Consider the following 24,973-nt stretch of genomic DNA (forward strand, 5'->3'; position numbering starts at 1 on the left):
CCACAAAATCCTGGCAGTATGAAATGGGGCATTATCTTGTATGAGAACAAACTCAGGGATAATTGAACCAGTAAATGATCTTACTACAGGGTCCAGAATGTGTCTTTATCCCGCTGAGCTGTAAATCCGCCACTTGGAAGCACAATAAAAGCTGTTCCACCTACAATACAGATGCTTCCACACACCAGTAAGTCTCTTCCAAAACGGTCATTTTCAACAATGTTGCTTTGAGCAAACCGTTCTACTTGGGTTTGCCATACTAGAATGCATCAATCATTAGTGGACAGATGAAATCTTGATTTATCAGTCAACCAAACCGATGCCCAATGACAGAGCTGCCAGTTCTGGTGATGAAGGCTGTTATCTGCGTTCTTGGGTGTTGTGGGGTCATTTGTGGATCTTGTAGCTGGTTGTGACAGCGGCAGAAGACCTGCACATGTAGATGGTGTTGGGTTGTGTAAGTAAATCCTGCACATCTGAGTGGCGTGTCGACCACAACCTCCAGTTTCTCTACTATTTTTCAGCGCATACCTCACATGCCTATCACACTTGGTGTCAGGTGTGAGATCTGCTGCTTCCTGCCAAGCCAAGACCACCCACCAGAGAGACACGGAGATATCCGACACCTGGCTGTTGGACCCCAGTGGTTGGAGACGATGGAAAGAAAATACCTGGGGACCGTCCACCGGGAGATTCTCATGGATTTTGTCCGCCTGGCCCTAGAAGTCCGGCTTAAGGTGATCCGGCTGCAGCCACCTGCGTTGATGGAAGCTGTAAACCCCATGACAGAGGTGATTGGCTGGGCACATCAGGACCACTGGGTGGCGGACCAGTCCACATTGGCCCGGGACAGTGCAGAGTGGTGCTCCTTTTACTTGCGGTATGGGCATGACGAAGCAAATTGCCCGGAGCTAGACTGGGACACAAACTTAAAGTGGGAGAAGGCAGAGGTTCAGAGCAAGCCAGAAGAGCTACTGTCCCAATGCGGTGCCTATAAGTCAGCTCCCTCGACCCATGCTCCCAGACACCCGACCTTTGTGTCTCGACTTCTAGTCCCAGGTAACTGCCCCACTGTCGTTCACCCTGACTCCTGTTCTACTCCCTCTGGTGGACCAGACAACGCTGCACTGTTGCCAAGACTTGCACCTCTGCCTGCAGCTGCAGCTGCCCGGTCACCAACCTGCGCTCTGGGAGTCCCATTCACACCTTCTGTTCCACCCTCAAATAGAAAGAAGCATAAAAGCGGAAAAAGGATGATTGGGGGAAATGATTACACGGTGTAACAAATTTATTTTTATTTATTTTTGTTCCTGGGTAGTAAGTGTTATTTCCTAATTGCTTATGCCTCAAAAGTATAGAAAATGGCTATTATTCCCCACAAACTTTGCTTTTGTGACCAGGACAGTGATATTTTGAAATTTACCTATTTTCCAGAACATTCCAGATAGATTCAGTGCTGAGTAAACTTGGAGTAACTTCTAGAACTCTCTAGAACCAGTAATATAAATAGTAGTATAAATACAGGGGCCTTAAGCCCACCAGTTCAGTTTAGTTCCAGCTGCCTAAGTGGATACATATCTGCATTTTTCTGAGATGGCATCAAGAGGCTGCAAGCATCCGGCAGACGCATTTTGCTATGTCTGCGGCCAATTTATCAAGACAAGAGCGAAAAAGTACTCCGTGGAAGCATCTGCTAAGATGTGTGAGGCCTACAAGGCATATTTCGGCATGCCTGTCGGGGATCAAGACAAACCCTGGGCACCTCATTTCACCTGCGAGCACTGCAAAAAAGGTAAGGTAAGATGGACAATTGTTGCTCAGAATTTTATGTTATAAAATTTGTTAATTTTTAAAATTGTAAAAGTTTTTAATTTTAAAATGTTTCACAATTTTCAATGTTATTGAAAAAATATATCATATATGAGAATCTCTTACACATTAGTCATGGGTGAAATAAATGTATTTTTGTAGGATGGTACAGAGGGGAAAAGAGAGCCATGAAGTTCGCTATCCCAAGAATTTGGCCGGAACCCACTGACCACTCAAGCAACTGCTACTTCCGCATGGTGGACCCTTCCAAGCGGACCAAGTTCTCTGTGGGGAGGAACAACGTCAAGTGGGAGCCACTGGTGGACCCCCGGAAGGTGCTGATGCCACCACTGCACATCAGATTGGGCCTTATGAAACAATTTGTCAGAGCTCTAGATAAGGAGTCGGCAGCCTTCAAGTACCTTCAAGACTTCTTCCCTAAGCTGTCTGAGGCAAAGGTCAAAGCCGGTGTCTTCGTCGGACCACAGATAAAGAAGATCCTGGAGTGCAATGAATTCCCCAAGAAGCTCACTAGTAAGGAGAAAGCGGCTTGGAACAGCTTTGTCGCAGTGGTTCGGGGCTTCCTGGGCAATCACAAGGCCGAAAACTATGTGGAGCTGGTTGAGACTCTGGTGAAGAACTACGGCACAATGGGCTGTAGGATGTCCCTCAAAGTCCATATCCTTGATGCTCATCTTGATAAATTCAAGGACAACATGGGAGCGTACTCGGAGGAGCAAGGCGAGCGCTTCCACCAGGATATACTGGACTTTGAACGCCGCTACCAAGGACAGTATAACGAGAACACGATGGGAGACTACATTTGGGGGCTGATTCGTGAAAGCGATTTACAGTATAATCGTAAATCTCGAAAAACTACTCACTTCTAAATCTTTTGTAGTCATTTTTGTATTACTTTAGTATAAATACATGTTAATTTGGATTCATATGTTGTTTTTTTCTGACTTTATGTGAACGAAAAGACACAAATCCGCCCGTTTTCTCATTGGAAATAGATAAATTTCAAAATATCACTGTCTGGTCACAAAAGCAAAGTTTGTGGGGAATAATAGCCATTTTCTATACTTTTGAGGCATAAGCAATTGGAAAATAACACTTACTACCCAGGAACAAAAATTGTGTTACATAGTGTTATGTTTTAAATGAGGGGGAAGAGGTGACCTTGCAATGGACAGTATGTACTGCACACATAAGCGGGGTGATGTGGGACAGGGCAGAAGCCCTGCACATGTAAATGGTGTTGGGTTGTGTAAATAAGGTAATATATTTTGAATGTAAGTTGGGCAGGGATGGGGTCAAAATCTCATCCCTGCCAAATCCATGCACGGAATGTGGCCAGGTAATTGATTGATTGATTGATTGATTGATTTATTGTGAATTAACCCCTGTCCACATGCTTTAAAAGGGTCTGGAAAAAGCCAGTTCCTTTTATTTTTATTTTGTTTTTGTTTTTTGTCTCAGCAAGCCAGGAGATGAATGTGTGGAGAACCCTCGCCAGGGTGAGCAATGGGTTAGCACTGTGTGTAGACCAGGATAACCACATCTTTAAAGATAGGGATTCTAATTCCACTCAGTTTATTTGAGTTTGTATTAGTTTTAAAATATTTGTAAATAAATCCTGCATGTGAGTGGCGTGTCGACCACAACCTCCAGTCTCTCTCCTATCTATTAGTGGACAGGTGTACCTCACGCCTCTATTACACTGGTTTTATTGACCTCAAACTCATGCAATTAGTTTCTCACAGTTTGACTGCTTACGGTGACTCCAGTTTCTGCCCTGAAGTAGATATTGAGTCCATGTGGAGTGGACTGGTGATTTCATGACTGACATATTTTGTATATATTGATCAGTGGTGTGGTTGACATCCCACAACCTTGTCCAGGAAGTCTAGTGTACAAACCTGTGATTTAGATAACGTGTCCACAATTTGGAAACAACAGAAGAGAAATACCAAATTGACCAGCTACACATCTTTTGTGTATCCCCAGATTCCAACATTTGAGCAGCTTTGGCAGTCTGGACTTCAGTCAAAAATCTTTGTCTGCCACCACCTGGCATCATTAGAAGCCATGATTTCCAAACTAACAACAAAAAACAATGTCATCACCTGAGCAGCCACTTGACTAATGATCGTCTAAATGAGGTGAGGTTACTTCCTTTTAAGGGTGGGCAGCTTGTGCAAAATGCATCCAACAGCGGTCACAATTTATTGAAGAACACGTAAAATGTCTACCTGGTGAATGCCTTAACTTTTTTCAGTGTATGTTCATGGTGTTATTTTTGCCAAATGTAATGTTTGCTCCTTTTTTCATATTTTTCTTATGTACTTTACATTCATTTAGGAGTGTAGACTTTAAACCTTAACTGTAAAGGGTTTGTTATACACTTATTTTGGTCCCGTTAACCACCTCTTCAACAAACATCTAAAACCGCATGACCAGCTGAAAACCAGCAAACCACCAACTTTGACACAGATTAGTGTTGGAGACAGAAGTACCTATGAATGTCTGTCATGACTGACCCGTGACTGTGTGGACTTTGAACATCTATATCTGTTACAAAATGCATTTGCGATCAAAATAATTCATATGTCGGAAAGACCATTAACACAAAAATATGTGAAACATATTGAAGATTTTATCCACCACCTGGACTATATGTAATTCTAATTATAAGCAATTTCTGATTACTAACTGGCATCCAGCACAGATTAACATATACAGTGTTGTTTGTAATTACCAGTTCTCTATGTGAAGGAAATGCTGGTGTCAGGGGACCTCTGCTTCCTTATATGTTGATTGGATCAGAAAATTGTGTGATTCATCTGCCAGCTGCAGTCCCTGGGAGTCACACTGACCCCTGTTGATCGATTTGCATTTTGTTCATATTTTTTGGTTTGTTGTTGTTTTCTTTGCCTTCTGCCACAGCCTATACAAACAAGACCGAAACACCCTGAGGAGGAGGGAGCGGGAGAGGAGATCCCAGGAGGCCCAGCAGGATGAGGAAAGCTTTAATGTTGATTACCCTCTCTTCGGTGAGCCATACAAGGTACACGTGAGGAACCAAGTCTGTCTCTCCAAATTTAAGACTCAATTCTGTACAAATGTGTTTTACAAATAGTTTCAAGGACGCAATGTGAGGCATATGTAATAATTATGTTTTGTGTCAAGGGTTAATTGCACCACATATACACATATTCAAAGTAAAAATATAATTCTTATCCAAGCGGGATCCAAGGTTCTTAAATAACTGAAATTCATTGTAGTGTTGCATGGAAATGAAGGCATGCTCACACAGATATTGCCGGTTCTTGAATGCAGCAGTTTATTAACCAGGGACTCTACACTTAACAGGTCAAGCGTGCTCCTTTACCAGCCAGTGGTATAGCTACAGCTGAGCAGTGTAGTGCTACTCAGATTGTGACAATATAATAAAAGAAAAGAAAGTCCAAAGCACACTGTTTTGGCTGTGTGCTACAGCCAGCTAAGTGCAGTTTCTGGTTTCTTTCTTGATTCTCTTAGTCCCGCTTCTCTCTTGCTCCCTTTTTACTGTTTCTTCTCTAATTCTGCTGTTCAGCTCTCTTTTTCATTTCAGCAGCCCGCTACTTATCCCCTCCCTCCCCGTCCAGGCCACGCCCCCGGTGCACCAGCCACCAATCCCAAGCATGTACGGCTTCCCGCTCTCGATCCCTTGATTTGTTGCAAAATCTTATCCGCTGATTTGTGACAACAATGTCTCGACCGGGTGCGCTAGCGCTGCAAACCAAACTGTTGCTTGGTGGCAGTTCTCCTATGTCTGATGTCCCTGAACACCAGCTGCAGTCGAACCTTTGACTCTGGGTCACAGAACCTTCCCTAGCACGGTTACAGCAGACCCAGGGTCATTATACAGCTCCCCCCTTAAAGTCCCTCGTCCCTGAAGGGACCAACAAAGTCTAGAAAACGATATAGGGGTCTGCGTTGGCATTGGGGTCTGTCAAGTCCAGGGGGCGGGGGATTGTCCACCAGCCACTGTAGGACGGGCCAAAGGTCAGGATCTTCTCCTTTCTGCTGCCTCCACACTTTGGCCTCGACTGTGATCATCTCCTGGCAAGCGACTGCCCTGACCCCACTAACCGGGTTCTCCCTTGTGCAAGGGAGCGGCGATCCTGGTGAAGTCCTGGACAAAGCTGCGATAGTAGGAGGCCAAGCCCAGGAATCCTCAGAGTCAGTGGGGGTGGGCAACTCCTGAACAGCAGTCACCTTGTCCGGCTTGGTGTTTATCCCCTCTCCCCTGACCCGGTGGCCCAGGAAGATGACCTCCAGCCTCATGAAGCGGCACTTGCCCAGGTGCAGCTTGAGTCCAGCTGCGGTCACTCGCTGTAGCACTCCGCAGGAAGTTGAGGCATGCACCAGCAGGTTGTCCAGGTAGACGAGGCATTCTTGGGAGGGGACGTTGGCCAGACCCTTCTTCATGAGCTGTTTGAATGCGGTCTTGACGCTGGTGCAAGGTCTACCTGCCAGTAGCCGCTCTTGAAGTCTAGCACCTAGAACCATGTAGACCCTGCTACCAGGTCCAGGAACTCATTGATGCGGGTGTGGGGGTAAGAGTCCACTCTCCATCCTCCTTGGGAACCATCACAACTGGCAATGTCCAGAGGCTGTCTGACAGCTCAATCAGGCCCGCTTCACACATCACCCTCAGTACCTTCTTGGGTCATTACCATATATTTTCACTTGAAACACATGAGATATGGGTCAATTTAATAATTTCTTTTATGTCTTGGGTACCACTAAATGACGAAGAAAAGACTGCTTGAAAATTAAAAATGGTTTATTCAGAAGTTACAAAAGCTGCTAATCAACATACGAGCAAAATGTGAGAATTTGCATCAAGTATTTCCTACAATGTTTTAACACATTTCAGTTACCTTCCTTTCTATTGTCGAGATTTGAGCAAGAGTCTCTTTTTGAAGAAATAATTAATTCCACGAAGATCTGGTCTGTGATCCACAAGTTTAGTGCAGAGCTGAAACCTGTGTTTAAGTTCAGCTTTGTCGTGTTGAAGAAAGTTAATTTTGAAGAAAAGTACTCAATGTCCTTGTTGTGTTGTCCTTCCTTAGAGAGAAATGGTAGCATTTAAAAGGTTAGTTATCTCTGTCAGCAAACTAAGGCCTTTTCTGTACATTCAGGGGTTTTCATTAATGGCTATAGCAAGGTCTTACTGCTACCTATTCTTTTACCTCAGACCTGCTATCACACACCCACTGCAAGCAATAAGACAAGAAACAACATACCTTGTTGCGCTGTGAAAATCTTTTCCTCTTGTTTGACAAAGTTTTTGAAAAAGTTCACAAACGCAATTAGAAAAATATTGTAATTGTATGTAAAAGTAATGTGATATCTTGTAACAATTGTAAGTCGCCTTGGATAAGGGTGTCTGCTAAGAAAGAAATAAATAATAATAATAATAATAATAATTTTCAAACATCCAATGGACCCTGGATATGTAGGGCTTTAAGTTTTCGGGTTTTATTTTTGATCACATGATGTTCCTTTTAAACTTATTGAGCTGATTCTGTTTCCTAATTAAACCCAGAAAACGCTGTTCATTACAAAACAATTTCACTTGTTTTTAGCTTTATATCTTGACTGAGCCTGATTGTTTCACTTAATTGTTCATAACTGATTCTAATTGCACTTCATTTTTGCAGTCGCCTAGTTTTATTGTGCTTTTGTTATTTTCACTCATTTAATAGAGTTGTCCTGACAGATAAAATGCAGCATAAATAATTTATTTTATGCATAAAATACTCAGTACAGAGTGTACTGATAGCAAGTCCATCATTTAAAATCTCCTTGATTTGTAGCAAAGTTTTTTTTTTACTTAAACCCAGTCTTTTAATAGTAATTTTCTCTTTATTAGAATGCAGAGACAGCTTAACAATTACTAATTAACATTTAAAGGGAGGTAAAGATTTGGAAAATAGAAACCAAAAAGTTCAAGTCCTACGTGTATGACAGGCTATGCTGTACTCATAACACACAATCACATACAATTTCAGTGTACTGATGCCTACAGAATTTGATTATTGAAAGTTTTGTCGAGGGATGTTGCAAGTGTAATGATCCTAGCGGAGGTCACATGCAAATGTCAGTATACATCTATTTCGATCAGTCAATCAATCAATCTTTATTTTATATAGCGCCTTTCATAGTGGACCATCACAAAGCACTTTACAGGATACAGTAGAAAAACAATGCATAATACATTAAATACAGTGAAAAACAATGCATTATACATCAAATACAAGGCTAGGATGTGAAAATTCTAAAACATTGTGGATGCATATATTGTATAGAACCATGAGTATAGAAGTAGCACAAGAGCTAATAGCAGATATCAGGCTTAAAGAGCATGGAAAGCAAGAGAACAGGTGGGTCTTGAGAGTTGATTTAAAGCGAGCGACAGTGGGAGCATCACACAGGAGAGAGTTCCAGAGAGTCAGAGACATGAAGCTAAACATGTTTCTACCACGTGCTCTACTTATAAATATACTTTCGTCACAGTAGCAATTGGTATGAAATCCTTTTATTCGTTTTTATACAAATTAGAGGGGTGGGGGGCATTATCAGATTCAGTTTTGCAACAATTATGTTTGTGGAGGCCCATAAAAGTGAAATAAATGATGTGTAGAAGCATATCAATTCCTTCTTCAGTTGAAGCCGAGTGTAATGTGATTATTGGAGTTTCATTACACTCCTCATTACCTTGCACAATCTCAGTTACTGTTTGGCTTTGTGTCATACCATAAAAATGAAAATAATTTTCAAAGTTAATTGTGTCATAGAACCAGCAAATATCAGTAAAATGTGAACTACAGTCAACTGTAGGGGTCCTGGCTTTCTAATGCTTATTAGGTTATTCTTAAAAAAAAAAAAAAAAAGTATTTGAAAATAAAGGAGTAAAAATGATTTAGTTGGTTTTAGTGCACTGAGACCTGGTTCCCGCCTTCAGGGATGCTCACTATTGGTATAAACACATTAATTATGGAAGGAAACAACTGGTAAGTGTTTACATACTGTAGAAGCTCTTTTATGCTGTAACAAAATGTTAGTGTTGTCAAGAAAATGTGTTTTCATCATCATTTATTTGTAAAACATACACTTTTTAAATTATTATTATTATTATTATTATTATTATTATTATTATTATTATTATTATTATTATTATTTTATTTATTTATTTTTAACCAAAAACCAGAACCTTTCAATTGTAGGAGACCATTCACATCTGCAAAAACTGTTTAAAAATGCTAATTTTAGCCACAAACACTGCATTAAAAAAAGTGCCTATTATAAATGTGTTTAATGACTTTTTATCTCATTCACAGACAAGCAAAGGGGACGAACTGTCAAACCGCATCAAGAGCACATTAGGCAATTACGATGAAATGAAGGATTTGTTAACTGACCAAAACAACCAGAGCCATCTTGTTGGTATTCCCAAGTCTGGGACCCTAAAGACGCTTGTAGCTTCATCTGGTGAACCTTCTGGTTCTGTGGAACAGCAGAGTCAGAAGGCTATGCGGTGGACCAAGAACGGTCCCACCACTCGGACCACTAGCCAGCAGCCATCAAAAAAACACATTAGCAGGCAGCGGAAAACAAGTTACAAAACACCAGGAACCTCAGAGGACTATGTCCGAAGTCTTAAACACGTCAGAAGGGCACCCTCCACACAGAGATTTCACTCTACCTCTAAGCCAATTGTGCTGCCGCTGCAGAAGCCCACTGCCTACGTGAGGCCGATGGACGGCCAAGACCAGGCCACTGATGAGTCTCCAATGCTGAAATCTTCTTCAGAGGCAGAGCAGGACTGTGGTAGCCCAGAATACGAAGATTTACCCTACAGCAAACCAAGTACAAAGTCTAAAATATCCAAGCTGACCATTCCCAAACAGGGAGAGGTAAGGAGATATTTATCTGTGATTGTATTGTGTTGCTACAATATACTGCACTTTCAGAGACCAGGCTGCAGAGGGCTGTGGCATTTCTGGGAGTTTTGGTCAGATGGAGTCTGTCTAACAAGAGTCCTAAAATGTATCTACAAATTAACAATTCGGTTGAATACAGTCAGCACTCGGATATCCGTTACCCAGAAACGTCAGTCGCGTTTTACCACCCTTGTATTAAGAATAAAATCAATCCCCATTGAGTGTGTGATTTTATATATATATATATATATATATATATATATATATATTATATATATATATATATATATATATATATATATATATATATATATATATATATATATATATATATATGTGTGTGTATGTATGTATGTATGTATGTATGTAACAAATTAGTGCACTTACCCGTCACACGTGATTTCTGACTCCGTCACCAGTTTTGTGATACAAAGCCCATCTCTTCAATGTTACAATTTATTTGAATATCCATCGCAGCCCACGTTTTTCTTTTTTTTCTCTCTTCATGCCAAATCAGTGTGAAGCAGTTGCTATTAATTAATAGATACAGACAATAAATCTACCCACTACCAAACCACGCCCCAGTCTTGAGCTGTCCTTACACGAAATTCTCCTGTCAGGACACTGCACTCTGATTGGCTATAATATTATTGTTAATAAAACAAAGAATAATCCTCTCCCTACACCGAAACCCTAACCTTAAAGTCAATATCCTATACTGCAGTCATTACACATCTAAAGTAGTTCATGTTTGGCACTGAATAAGCGTTTTTGTTACTTTTATAAAAATAAAAAAAAATGACCGGAGGTGCTGACTTCCTCACTTGTCTGGACAGGAACATTTCATGGCCCCTTATGCTAAATTGCATTACCTTTTACATTGTATGCAGTTCTCTGCATGGGTAACATTTTGATTTAATTTTGCTGTTGGTTGTTAACAGGGAATTTTACATACTGCTACAATACGTATCAGATTTTTATGTACTATATTACAATCCATGTGTCGTCTCTTTTGGCAAGTGATTTTCAGAATCATATCGTTATAAATTAAAGTACTACTTCTGTTGAAAATATAGTACTGTACCAACAAACCAATACAGTACATCTAAATGGAAGCCTACTTTTATTTTCAAACACAGTCCTTTCAGCTATGTATTTTTGATATTGTATCTTTTTTGTGTTCCCTGAAAAACGGACAAAGGTTGGAACAGGCGAAAATGCAATAATCAGATATGCATCACACGCATTTAACTGCCACCTGAAGTAGGTTTTATAAGGTTGAATATGTGAGTGCTGCCTGTATATTGTCTATACTACCCTTTTTTTCAGTGCATTCATTTCCACACATAATTTGCCCAGACGCCCTTGACGAAACTAGATTGGCCCGGGCAAATCTAGACTCGCCAGACCACCGGGTTTTGCCCTAAACATACATATACACTCCAGCCAAATCTTACTGTGAATCTATAAATTGTAGACAAAAAATGTGTGTATAATTGAATATCAATTAGTACATTAACCTCTTCAACTCCAGATGCAAAAATGAATGTGCACTCCAGGTACCAGATTTTTTAATTATTGTAATTTGGTATTTTTACCAGTAAAGATATTTCAGTTTTACAGGCTGAACATAGCTTCTACAGTGTACACACATATGGTGAGTCCTCATAATCTCTATATATTTAGAAAGAAGTGCACAGATGAACACTAGGATATAAAGAAAAATATCTTTATATTACAATCTTTATAATGCAATTCAGAAAGTCTATAGGACCTTATAATATAAGACTAAGTAGATTTGTCTATAAGTGGATCGGCAAGCCATTAGCCGAGTGGGTCTGACATCTCGCAGAATGTACAAGAAGCCATTCTCAACTCGCAGAGGGGTCAGGGATACACACTTAAAATCCTATTATAAGTCAAAGACAAAAAAGGGAGACTTGTGAATTTTTTTTATACATTCATTTAAAAAATGCTTGTTTTGTATTTAGAAGAGCATTTTTGTTTATCTTTGGTTCTCACCATTCTCCTGATGTTAACTAATGGTTTTACAGTAACTTGATTTTGTCAGGCTGCATGAGAGGCCGCTGTCAGTGAAATTGAATGCCTACTCAATGAAGATTTTTAAGGAAACTTTTTTTTATTTTTTAAATTTATTTATTTGTATTTCTCTGTGTGAAGGAGTGCACACAACAAGGATTCAAGCAGAATTTAACAATTTAATTTTATTATTATTAAGAATTTAATTTTATTATTATTGATTCCAATAATCAAAAGCTACACACATATTGCTTAAACATTATCATTTAGACTTAATAATGCAGTCCTAATTATAAACAGAAATTAAGTAGTGATCAGTTACCTAAGTGGAAGAAGCACAGGCACGGCATGGTCAGTTGTCAGAAGAGGACTCGTAGTCTGCTTCTTGGATGCTTCCTCAAGTGAATGTTGTTGTATACTATCTCTACACCCCTTTGCGTGCAGACATTAGTTGGCAGCTTATCTCTGTGTGTCATCAGCATTTTGACCAGACCACTCTTTACTTGCACCAGGTTAGGTGAGGTCAGTTCTGTTCATTGTATAGCCCCTTAATAGGTTTGGAGTAGATATTCAAGCCAGTTCTAGTGTCAACGATGAAGACACACAGATGGGAAGGCTGGTAGACAGACCATCATGAATATGAGTGCTGTGGAAAAAGAACATAAGAAAATCCCTTTATTACAGGAGAGATTCAAGGTCTGGTCCTCTCTCTTACCACATATGGTCCATTAGTCTTGAAATCAGGTAATGTAATAGCTGCTCAGTGCACAGTGACAGCAGCAGAATGTCTCTTAATTAATATGGATTTTTACCTCATTTGACATAATTTAATACCAAGTAAAACTGCGACTTTTAATTTGAAGGATGTAATTGAACAACCGTCTCATAATTCTTTGTAAATTCCATCTGCATTTTAATTTAGTGTAAAAAGGCCAATTTAAGTATTCACATCCATTTCACAAAATAATTTCTGTCCTAACTGGAGGGATTATGCTTGTAAATATGGCAATAATAGAGGTCAGTCTTATCAGTGTGCTTGTAAAACTACATTTTAATATGTGAATGTAGTGTTATTGTACGGGTCAACATGTAAAGTGTTTATATTTTTTCAATATATTACATTATATGAGTCCACATGCATTACAAAACATCTAATATGAGTATATAGCTCCAGCACTGTATGGGAATAGGAAACAAATGGTATTTTATATGTGTGCAAGTGGTTTATGATGTAAATAATCATCTATTAAAGGAATTTGCATATTTTATTTTTATCAACCCATTTGCTTCCCCCTGAAACTGTGTTAAAGATTTACAATGGGAAATATTGACAGTGTTTCAGAAGAGAAGTAATGAATAGTGCACATGTATGTAATGACCTTATTAAAGAAATGTAACCTTGTTCAGCCTTGCTAGTAACTGGACTGGAAATAAATTGTCGGCTTCATTGAACATCTATCCATGAATGCAGAATAACTTCTAAATGTGGATTTAGAAGTGCACAAATAATTGGATAATAAACAGATACAGTAAATGAAACATTTTCATTTAAATGACCATCAGAAAACCGATTTCAGCACTGTAAACCTTATGAGAAGAATTAAGCATACTGTTTAAATATTTGGTATGGTGGAACTAGGTGCACTGTTTGTTTTGCCTTGTACGTTAGGCCGATTTGAAATGTTAATTCATGTAATGTATATTTGTGTGAAATTTTAAATTTAAATTACACTACACTTTTTCTTAAAGATCTTATAATACATTCTGTAATTCCTTAAACATCTGTTTTAAAATTCATCAAACTATACTCAAAAGTATAATTATTTTTGTGATAGGAATATTTGAACTTAATATTGATTATCTAGGATAAATTAAGTAAACCACATTGTTTTGTACATAAATTATAGCATCTCAAAAGAAAGTATCTAACTTTTATCAATAAATGTAATTAAAATACCAAGAGTAACTTGCTTCAATATATCCTTTTTTATGTTTGTTGTATAATGAATTTAATATTTTAAACAATATTCCCCATTAACTTAAAAGGTGTTTCTTCTAACAATGCTTGATTTAACACTAAAAAATAAAATCAGACAACTCAGTTTAAAAGTAAAATTACTTTAGTTTAGTTCAATGTTACAAAATAAGGTAGCTTAAAAGATTTTAATAACTAATTTTGTAATTAGTTAAGTGTGTTTGGAAGATTATTAAACCATATATTTGATCAGAATTCTAAATATATCTGAAACATACAAAAATGCATGTATATATTTAATCCTATCATTTCTATGCATCATGGAAATGAATATCTCCCATACTTGGTTTAGAAATAAGTTGAAAAGTGATTTTGCAAAGTTCCAATGATTGCAAAGATTGTTTTCCTTTTTCCTTGTGATTCCTTAAACAAAAGAGGAGGGTCATTCCAGAAGCTTGCAGTGTTGTTCAGAAGGGGAAAGTAAGATGTTTTTTTTTTAAAGGTGCTCCGGTTTCTTTTGAGTATAGTCAGTGTTGAATGGAGAGAGAGAGAGAGTTTTGAGTGTCCCAAACAATCCCTTTTGAATCCTTAGAAAACAATAGGCAGTCCCTTACAAATTATCCAATCACATATATTCTCTTACTTGGTCCTTGATTACTGAGTGGTCAGTTTAAAAGTAAAAAGAATTGTTAATGTCTTTTACGAACAAACTACTCCCATTTTCTCCAGACAAAGCCTTGTAACTAAATGGCATTTCACTCCATACCTGAATAAACATCCAGTCTTTTGAAGCACATTCTAAAGAAACTAATCGTTTACTCACTGTTTTGTTTACTCAAAACAATAAACTAGCTTGTGTTCACAGCTGGGAGTCTCTTTAAATAAAAGAACATCAGTCTTTTTGATCAAATTGTCATTTTGTTTACAATGGAGAGTTTGAAAGAGACGACCATCTGTGAGCAAGCTTTCAAACCTCCCACAGTTTATCAAAGATTTTGTAAGACAGCTTCCACCCAAGTTTGGCCAAATCCTATAATCTGTACAATAATATTTAAACATTTATAAATTGTATACTTTTTAAAAAACATAATGTTATAAGACATTCAGTATTTTGAAACATTGATATACAATTTATCATTCCATGCTGCATCTACAATCGAATTACATTTTTTTTTTTTTTTTTTTTAAATCTTCATGTTGAATAATTTCTACACAATCATGAGGTCAATTGTATCTTGTAATATAACTAGTTATGTGCAGGTTTCTTCCTGTTATACAGTTTTGAAACTATTTGTTCATATCTTGTAAGACTTGAAATAATGCTTCAATTAGTTATATTCATGTTCAAAAGGTAGACCTTGTTTTAATGAAATGTACATTCCTCCCCCCCTTTGCTATGTACAATGCATATATAGGTTAGGTCATTTTGCTACTAGTTCTTGTTTTAAAGGGGTGTAATTTTAGTAAAAACATCTGGAATAATTCTAAGCACATTAAAACTAAAAGTAGTTTTCTAAAACAACTTTACACCTTGTTCCAATACATATTCAAACCATACTCGTTAACCAATTGATCCATCTAAGATAATAATCAAATTATACACAGATTTACATTTAAAGGTGTACATACCATTGACTTTTCACACAAGCAAACGTGACAAAAAATATTTCTTAGTTATTACAAATAATTATATCCTGCAAATTATATTCAATAGCACTTTAATATCACCATCATAACCACAGCTAATTTTAGCATACTGTATTGGTTAGTTTTAGCATCATTTACTTACTGTGTTTTATCACAGGTAAAGGTTATGTGCCACATCTCAACAAGTGAAATACTTTGTTCCTTTTAAAAATGTTTTCGACTTTAATCTTGATAACTTTATGGGCCATCAAGGCTATAGAAGAGTAATTACTTTCTTGAACACATTTTTGTTCTTTTTTAAGAGAATTAAATGTCACTATTACAGTTGTCTAGATACTTCATAAGACCTCGGGGGTTTGAAAGTTTAAGTAATCATTGTACCGATTCATAACATGCTAATGCTATACTATATTGCTTTACATATGCATCTATCATACTCATATTAGTAGGAATCTTAGTGACATGCAATTTGGTTACTGTCGTCATATGCGTCTATCTATCATTCAGTATATTACTTTCAATATTTTTCAGAAAATCACTGCTAGGTTAATTTCTACTTTACTTGAAATTACTTCAGGGAATTCATTTTTAGTTTATTGACTGTTAGTTTTAACATGTCAGTTATTTAGGACAATATTACCTGATCATTTTACATTTTGGACTTTACTAAACTAGTTGCATTAATACATTAGTCTGACCTTGCCATTTATTTAAATTTCTTTTCACTTCCTATTAAGGCCAAAGAGAGGGATAGGATAAATCTCATTTACACGTAAATGAGAAAACCACATCCATTTTCACATGGAAACGCGCATTTCACGTGATAATGTAAATGAAATTATTTGTCCTTATGTGACACAGCTTTAAATATTGCAAGAGAACAGGTCATTTGTTACTGTGAGTTCCAAGACGACAGAAAGTGGGCGGTTTTATGGTTAGCAGTGGTGTATTTCACCTTAATGATAATGCCAGCAGCTTTTTGTTTTATTGTTGTTTTTTGCTGTGTCTGTCCTGTCATGCTGTATATCTCAAGTGGGTTTACAGTTCTGTATAAAACCACTTACAAATACACCATGAACTGCGGTGTACACTTGTTCTAGTATTAAAGTAGCTGTTTGAGAATACCCTTGCTATAAAACTACTCTAAAAAGTTACTAGAACTGAAGTCATTGTATTTTATCTTGCTCTTAATTGTATTAATACTTGTACTGTGATTCTTGAAATATATTTGTTTACGACTGTAAGTCGCACTGGATAAGGGTATCTGCTAAGAAATAAATAATAATCATAATAATTAATAATAATAATAATAAACACAAAGAGCAAGTGAGCTGCTTAAATGTCTAACTGAATTCATTCCTGTCCTTTTTTTGATCCCAGCTATGTCCGAAGACAACGCGCGCCCGCCCTCCATGTTAATAAATATAGTTGGTGAACTGATCACCAGCTCAATCACCTAAAACAGCGCAACAAACATGTATACCAACAAGTTGTTGATGCCTTCTCAGAAGTGGCCAAATAAATTAGCAAGTGAACATATTGATTTGTGTTTTTTGTTTACATTATTAATATTTAGCACAACGGTAAATCCAACTCAACTTAAAAGAAAGGAGAGAATCTCTGGCAGCACGAGCCTCCTCAGATCGCTGCTGTCCAATTGAAACTGGAGGCTGAGGTAACCTTCCCCCTGTCAGTCTCACAGGCAGCCACTGATTCCTTAACAACTAATTTTGTTGTTGACAGGAGTTTGTGCAGGATACAGCAGGCAGTGGCAATTTTGGGAACAAACTAATGCTGCACTTCAGTCTTTTCATCAGTATCCACCACCTCCCTTGCAAGTGCCCACTACCCGTATTTGCCCAAGCGTGATGCTGAATGTTTCCTCAGCAGCTGTCAGCCGTCTGGACATGTAGTGTTTCTAAGCCAGGGTAGTATACACAGCATCACCTGATCCCCTATATGCTGTATTGTCTGAATGAAATCTGCAATACCTGTTGGTCAGTTTTATTTTATACCTCTGAGTTTATTTTTAATTAATGAGTCGTAAGATAAATTAGTTGAAACAGTATTCACTAACGACATGACACCCCACTAATGACATCTGAAAAACAATTTGGGCAAGAGCAGTAAAACATATTATTAAACAACCAGGCACTAGGTATTTAGAAATTGCAGCTTAGATTCTCTTGTGTACCAGTTCTCTGTGTGCACATGGAAACAACATTTTCATGAGCCATCTGCGAAAACAGCACAAGAACTTTATGCATAGCTAATTTACATATCAACCCCCATCTTTCCCCTTCATTTGCATGACGTTGTGTGAAAAGCCGTGTTTTCTCAAGTAAAATAAACTGATGAATGGAAACCCGAAAAAGCATTTTGCACGAGACATTTTTCTCTAGCAAATGTCTCAAGCTAAAAAAAAAAACACACATGGAAACTCCACCATTGAGGTCCATATGCATTAAAGATGGCTGTAATTTCCGGCCATTAAAAAACATTTCTTGGCAGAATTTAACAGGCGATTTATAAAACTACTGCCTGGTTATTTTACCGGCCAGTAATGGGTTTAGATGTGATTTGCTATCGCGGATTGCTACCGAGAGATTGTATGTAACCAATTGTCAGAGGTATGCACTACTTAATACGTCGGTGGCATACACTGTCTGTTTACATCATCACATTATGGCTACAGGACATGTCTGGAGGCAGATGGGTTGTCTGAAATACCAAGATGTCAGGTTTTTAAAAAACTAATAAATTGCACACAGTGGTGCTGGACGCGAGTGAGAGGTTAGGGGCCGTGTACGCTTTTTGATTTAAAAAATGAGGATATTTTTATATAGCTTATATGCACATGCCTTCCTGAGAGAACTGCAGGGCATGAAGTTAAAGTCATGAAAGGCAAGGCAATGTTGTCTTTGGGTGTGAATATTCAGGGGTACAAAGGCAGTTCTAGGGGGCAAAAAGGCAAAACATAAATCCAACCCAAGGGCACCAAGGCGATTTCATACATAAAACAAAAAAATAAATACAGAGAGTCTATTATGTTGATTTAAATTTGAATTCAAACAAACACAAATCAATGTTTTCTGAGTGATTCACACACTAAGTGTTACAAAAATCTAATGTAATGTAATCTAATTCTAACATTCTAACTTTTACGGTAAATGGTGTTCATGCATCACCTGATGAAATACTGTTATGTTAAACACTGTTACTGGCACAATAAAGGAGACTAAGTTTTATGGGCCTGTGTCTTAAAATTTGAACTTTCTTGTTCATGTGTGATTATTAGGACTACAAGTATTAAAATCCTTCAGTAAGGATTAGGCTTTTTAAACTGTAGTCAACATTTTGTGATGATAATCTATAACAGTTTTAAATCTTTAAATCCTTACCAATTAAAACTTAATCTTCACTTTTGTTAGACATGTAGATACGATGGGTTACACTCATTGGACCAAACTACATTTTCATTCAGCATTTACCCTGTGCAATGTGTACTAACACAAACAGCGAGTGAAGTTAAATTGATTTAATTAAATAGTAATAAAGAGGAAACTATGATTTGCAAAACAGGTTATAACATTTTTGAAACGAGTCATTAAGATTTAAAATCCAGGAAAAGCAATTGAACTGAACTCGCTTTTTGTGTTTGGTTTGAATAAAAACTAAGGAGTTGTTTAAAAAAAAAAAAAAAAAAACTAGTTTTTACAGTGCTCGTATGTTCCAGTCAATAGTATTCAAAATGTTTATTTTGTTTCAGTAAAATATCTGCAATTTCCACAATTCATTACGTATGTAAGTTGAGTAAAACATTCCTTCTCTGAGGGCATTTCATTTCCGGGCTTATGTTTCCATGGACACCGTGAATGGACCAATTGGTTTAGAGCTTACATGAGGGCCGAACTGTACAATCATATACCTGAGTAAGTAACCGTACAGCACAGTTATGACATTGTAACAAATAACCTACGTTTTCTATGTAAGAGTCTTTTTTTTACTCGGTGTACGAAATACAGTGAGTATATGTTAAAGCACTGTACAATGTCTTCTGCACTGACTTCGAAGATTGATCTGAAACCTAGCATATACAGTCATAGACACAAGTAAGTTTTACTTGCTCTTGAAATCTCTACGCCTAAAGTTATAAAAAAAAATGAACAACGCTAGACAGTTATTTTGAATTTTGGGTCCCTATTAAGGCATATATTTAGGCCCAGAATATGCCGGATTTAGACCCCTGCAATACCCTGAAATTCATTTTTCAGTGGGAGGCGTTGCTACTTGCACCCGCGCTGGGGGAGGACCCCCATACCCTCTGCCTTCTACTTGGGATTTCTAGCCTCCTACTGTAAATGAAAATGAAAAGATTGCCCTGCTTTGATCAACTATGTTTTGTTTTGCCTTTTTTATCAATCATTTTCATGTACACTTGGGTGAATGTGCTCCTGCTGTAGGAGGGCGGCCATCTACCTGCCTGCGCATGTGTTAATACAACCTGGATGCCTGAGAGGCCTCTGTGTGTCTCGTCGTCAATCAGCGGACACCCACACAGTAACGGAACACCCCTGTTACACCCTTCTTCAGGTGTCCTGAAATAAAAGATTATTTAATATTGTAAAACTTTTGTGTGCATCCAATTGAACCATGTGTGTGTGTGTGTATGTATATATATATATATATATATATATATATATATATATATATATATATATATATATATATATATTGTAGCACAGTGGGGATGGGTTGCAGTAAAATGTGTGGTTTTGTTTAAATATTATTGTTTTATTGTATTGCTGTATTGTTTGTTTGATGGTTTTGTTAATTGTTTTAGTGTTTAATTTGATTATTGTTTAATTGTTAGTTATTCCCTGCACCTGGAAACAATTGTAAATTAGGACCAGGTGCAGGGTATTTAAAGAAAGCAGTTAGTTTGCTCAGGACTGCTAAGAAGAAGGAGGCAGAAAGTTGTACTCTGCGTCCTGGCAGTCGCGAGGGGGAAAAAAAGGTGCTGTATTAAACCTGTGAAGTTTTTGTGTATTGTTTAGTGGGGAAACAGCCTAGCTGTCCCACTTGTAGTCAGGGTGTTCTTGTGTGTTAGTTAGCGCTCGTAGAGAGCTAGGTGTTTATTTTGTGTTTGTTTGATTTTGTTCTGCATTAAAAAATAGCGCAAAAGCGCTTTCAAACCCTCTATCTCTGTGTCTGGTCTGTATTTTAAAGGGCAAAATGAACCCGAGCCGCAAGGCTCGTTAATATATGGTGGCAGTGGTGCTCAGCCCTATAGACCAGCACAGTTGAGAATGATGGACATTGCAGAGCTGATCAGGACTTTAGAAAAGTCCGCGGCGGAGATGCAGGAGGTAACAAAACGATTTATATATATATATAATATGTATATATATATTATACACACAAAGTCACCTCCAAAATTATTGGCACCCTTGATAAAGAGGAGCAAAAAAGGCTGTATAAAATAAACAACACAGGTAATGAGCTATATTTTATGCTCAAATATATGGAAAACCATATTCTTTTATTCTAATACAATTGCTCAGAGAGAGTTTTTTACTAACAAGTAATAAACCGTTTTCTCAAAAAGATAGGTGTCAGAATATAGCTCAGTACTGGTATTTATTTTATACAGTCTTTTTTGCTCATCTCTATCAAGGGTGTCAATAATTTTGGAGGTGACTCTGTGTGTGTGTGTGTGTGTGTGTGTGTGTGTGTATATATATATATATATATATATATATATATATATATATAAATTACAGTGCCTTGCAAGAGTGTTCAGACCCCTGACCAATTCTCTCATATTACTGAATTACAAATGGTACAATGAAATTTCGTTCTGTTTGATATTTTATTTTAAAACACTGAAACTCAAAATCAATTATTGTAAGGTGACATTGGTTTTATGTTGGGAAATATTTTTAAGAAAAATAAAAAAACTGAAATATCTTTCTTGCATAAGTATTCAACCCCTGTGCTGTGGAAGCTCCCAGTTTACACTGATGAAAGAAATTGCCCTAACGAGGACACAATTACCTTACCATTGGCCCCCACCTGTGAACCATTAAAGTTGCTGTCACATTTTCTGGATAAAAACCCCACTGTTGAAGGATCATTGGTCAGGCTGTGAATCTGAAGGGAAATGAAGACCAAAGAGCATTCTGCAGAAGTTAGAGATAAAGTAATACAAATGCATAGATTAGGGAAAGGGTACAAAATAATATGCAAGTGTTTGGATATCCCAGTGAGCACAGTTGGATCAATAATCAGGAAGTGGAAACTGCATCACACCACCCAGGCACTGCCAAGAAAAGGCCGTCCCTCAAAACTCAGCGCTCAGATAAGAAGGAGAGTTGTGAGAGAAGCCACAGAGAGGCCAACAATCACTTTGAAGGAGCTACAGAGTTCAGTGGCTGGGAGTGGAGTAATGGTGCACCAGTCAACCATATCAAGAGCTCTGCATAACACTGGCCTGTATGGGAGGGTGGCAAGAAAGAAGCTGTTACTCAAAAAGTACCATCTGAAAGCACGTCTGGAGTTTGCCAGAAAGCATGAGAGTGACCCAGCTGCGATGTGGAAAAAGGTTTTGTGGTCAGATGAGACCATGATAGAGCTTTTTGGCCAAAACTCAAAGCGCTATGTGTGGCTCAAACCTAACACTGCCCATGCCTCAAGACACACCACTCCTACAGTGAAGTATGGTGGTGGCAGCATCATGCTGTGGGGATGCTTCTCATCAGCAGGGACTGGGCATCTTGTTAAAATTGAAGGAAGAATGGATGGCGCAAAATACAGGGAAATACTGCAAGAGAACGTGCTTCAGGCCACTAAAAAACTGAAGCTTGGGAGGAAATTCACCTTTCAGCAGGACAATGATCCCAAGCACAAGGCCAAAGCAACATTGGAGTGGCTCAAGAACAAAAAGGTGAATGTCCTACAGTGGCCCAGTCAAAGTCCTGATCTCAATCCCATAGAGAATCTGTGGCACTATTTGAAAATTGCGGTCCACAAGCGTCGTCCAACCAACCTGAACAACCTGGAGCAAATCTGCCAAGAAGAATGGGCCGAAATCACTCCGACACTGTGTGCAAAGCTGGTACATACTTACCCCAAAAGCCTTAACGCTGTTATTGCAGCGAAAGGTGGCTCTACCAAATATTAATGTGTGGGGGTTGAATACTTATGCAAGCAAGATAGTTCAGTTTTTTATTTTTCTTAAAAATATTTCCCAACATAAAACCAATGTCAAAAAAAACAAGCAACTGTCATAAAGATATATAAATATACCAATATTAATTTCTTGGGTTAATCACCGTATTAATAAACAAAAAAAAAAAAAACTGTGATAATTACTAATGTTGAAATTATAATGCATATGTTTATACACAAGTGTTATACGTACAGTATCACTTTATCAGCCTAAAGTCTTAAGGATTTGAACAATATAATGTTGTGCGTTGCATTATAGAATATTATTAATTAATGAGACTGGTGTGGAGAGGTGTATATCCTATTTTAATACTACTGTATAAAGGCGACTAATTACAATACATTATCAGGGGAATAGCACACACACACAGTAGTAAACATTCATTGTAAGGTCAATGTAGTAGAATTGTATCCTTGAAGTTCTGTTTTTTCTTTGACTCTAAGTTTTTTTTTTTTTTTTAGTTACAAGTAATAATTGATATGGGTTTGAGGAGGATATTACAGTTTAATAAAAAGCATAAAATTATAAGCAATAAAATAATCTGAAAGACAATAAATGTTGTTCATATAGAATGGTGTCTAGCAGAACTGGTAAAGAGACAGCTTGTTTTATTCTCAATAGCTTCAGAGTATAAGTTTAATGCACAGTAATTGCAGCTCATTGCTGCAGTCTTGAAGAGTCACCTCACAATGTCATTGTATAGCTTTAACCACTAAATTAATTGAAGAACTTAATTTTGTTGAAATGATGTCACAGTAGTATTAACTGCTCAAATGCATAAAGAACCACGAGACATGTTGGCCCATATGCATAACACTTACTGTCTCCTTTATCATGCCAGTAATAGTGTTTAACATGACAGGATTTCATCGGGTGATTCATAAGCCATTTACTATAAAAAAAAAAAAGTCACTCATTACAATGTTAGAATAAAGTGCCCTTGGAGACCAGTTTTCCCATTAACATATTATTCGTCCGATTTTAAAGCTGTATGGTGCCGTTAATTGACCCTTACCGACATCATAATTACCACATGCCTCAGACCAGGCAGAGAAAGAGATGTGTCTTTCACGGTCTATTTTCCAAGCATAATTTATGTGTTTAGGAACATGTATTTAAGTCAATATTAATAATAAAAAAGTATGTGATTAATTATCCAATAATTAGGTAATTGAAGTATTTTCTTATTTGTAACGCATACATTAAATTGTATTGCTAACTCATTTGAACAGGATACTAGGATAATAGGCTACTTACTAGTTGGGAAACATAAAAATCAGGGTTGTAGCCTATTCATTGCTCTGTGGAGAAACTGGCAGAAAGTGTGTGGGCTGTACATCAAGAGGAGAGAGATATCTTTGAAGTGGGTCCACCCAGAAGAGTGAGAAGACCCAGCAGATCTGACCCTCTGGATTACTCTGATGTGATTCGTAGGAGAACCATTATTCACCCTTACGGAGAGCTAGAGCATGAACTGAAGAGTGGAACTGCTAGAAACAAGGCAGCTCCAGTTTAATGACAGTTACAAACTCACTGCATTATTTGGATTCTGATGTGAGTGGTTTTTACAGAATCAAAAGCTAATAAAAACTTCAGTGATACCATTTAGAGTGCAAAATACAAATAATAATAATAAATGTCAGTAAAAGTCAGAATATCTTAATTAAAATTGTGTCTAGTAAATATTTAAGATGCCAGCATACTTCTGTTTTGTTTTACAATTTCAATTTGTTCATTTGTCACATTATTGGTACACCTTTACCATATACATGCTGTAGACACCTCTGTTCTCAGAGAGCGTTCTGAATTATGTTTGTATGCTATCTAGTTCCAAGGTTATTTTCTGTCAGTTGTGCTCAGTCATGACATCACCGTTATTGATTAATAAATACATTCTGTGGGTGAAATAGAGTTTATAATATGTGGCGATGACATCATCAGCTGTCTGGTCTCTGAAGAGACAGAGAGCAATGTAAAAGCAGCAACAGCAGTGCATTAGCACTTGTCACCACCACAATTAAAAAAACTGTAAAAAAAAAAGGAAATATAAAAAGTGACAGCTTGAAACACACATTTCAGGTATTTCTATCAATGTGAGAACCTTAAGAGTTTGCCAATATCTTTCAGAATGTCAATTGTTACTACTTATTTCGTGCCGGGGTACGAAGTGAAGGTGGTTGCATGTATGTTTCATACGTTTCTGACTGACTTTGTGTATGTCATTTAGAGTTTTGAATAGTGATAGTAAACCAATCTCCCAATTGTGATGAAACT

The 24,973-nt window shown here is 37.5% G+C and overlaps 1 protein-coding gene across 3 annotated transcripts in view; it reads left to right on the plus strand.

The window, feature by feature from the left end:
- The window catches only part of LOC117406694 (AF4/FMR2 family member 3-like), a 266,153-nt gene that overhangs the window by 42,892 nt on the left and 198,288 nt on the right, over positions 1 to 24,973 (plus strand). For 2 of the 3 annotated variants that reach the window (XM_059028801.1, XM_059028800.1), the window contains exons 2-4: positions 3,820 to 3,974; positions 4,759 to 4,879; positions 9,204 to 9,779. In XM_059028801.1, coding sequence (XP_058884784.1) covers positions 3,970 to 3,974; positions 4,759 to 4,879; positions 9,204 to 9,779 — 702 coding nt within the window. In that variant the 5' untranslated portion in view covers positions 3,820 to 3,969. The remainder of the gene's footprint in view (positions 1 to 3,819; positions 3,975 to 4,758; positions 4,880 to 9,203; positions 9,780 to 24,973) is intronic. The other variant, XM_034010963.3, reaches the window with a different exon arrangement.

This window comes from Acipenser ruthenus, chromosome 8, assembly GCF_902713425.1.
Source record: "Acipenser ruthenus chromosome 8, fAciRut3.2 maternal haplotype, whole genome shotgun sequence".
In the NCBI taxonomy this organism is placed as follows: Eukaryota; Metazoa; Chordata; class Actinopteri; order Acipenseriformes; family Acipenseridae; genus Acipenser; species Acipenser ruthenus.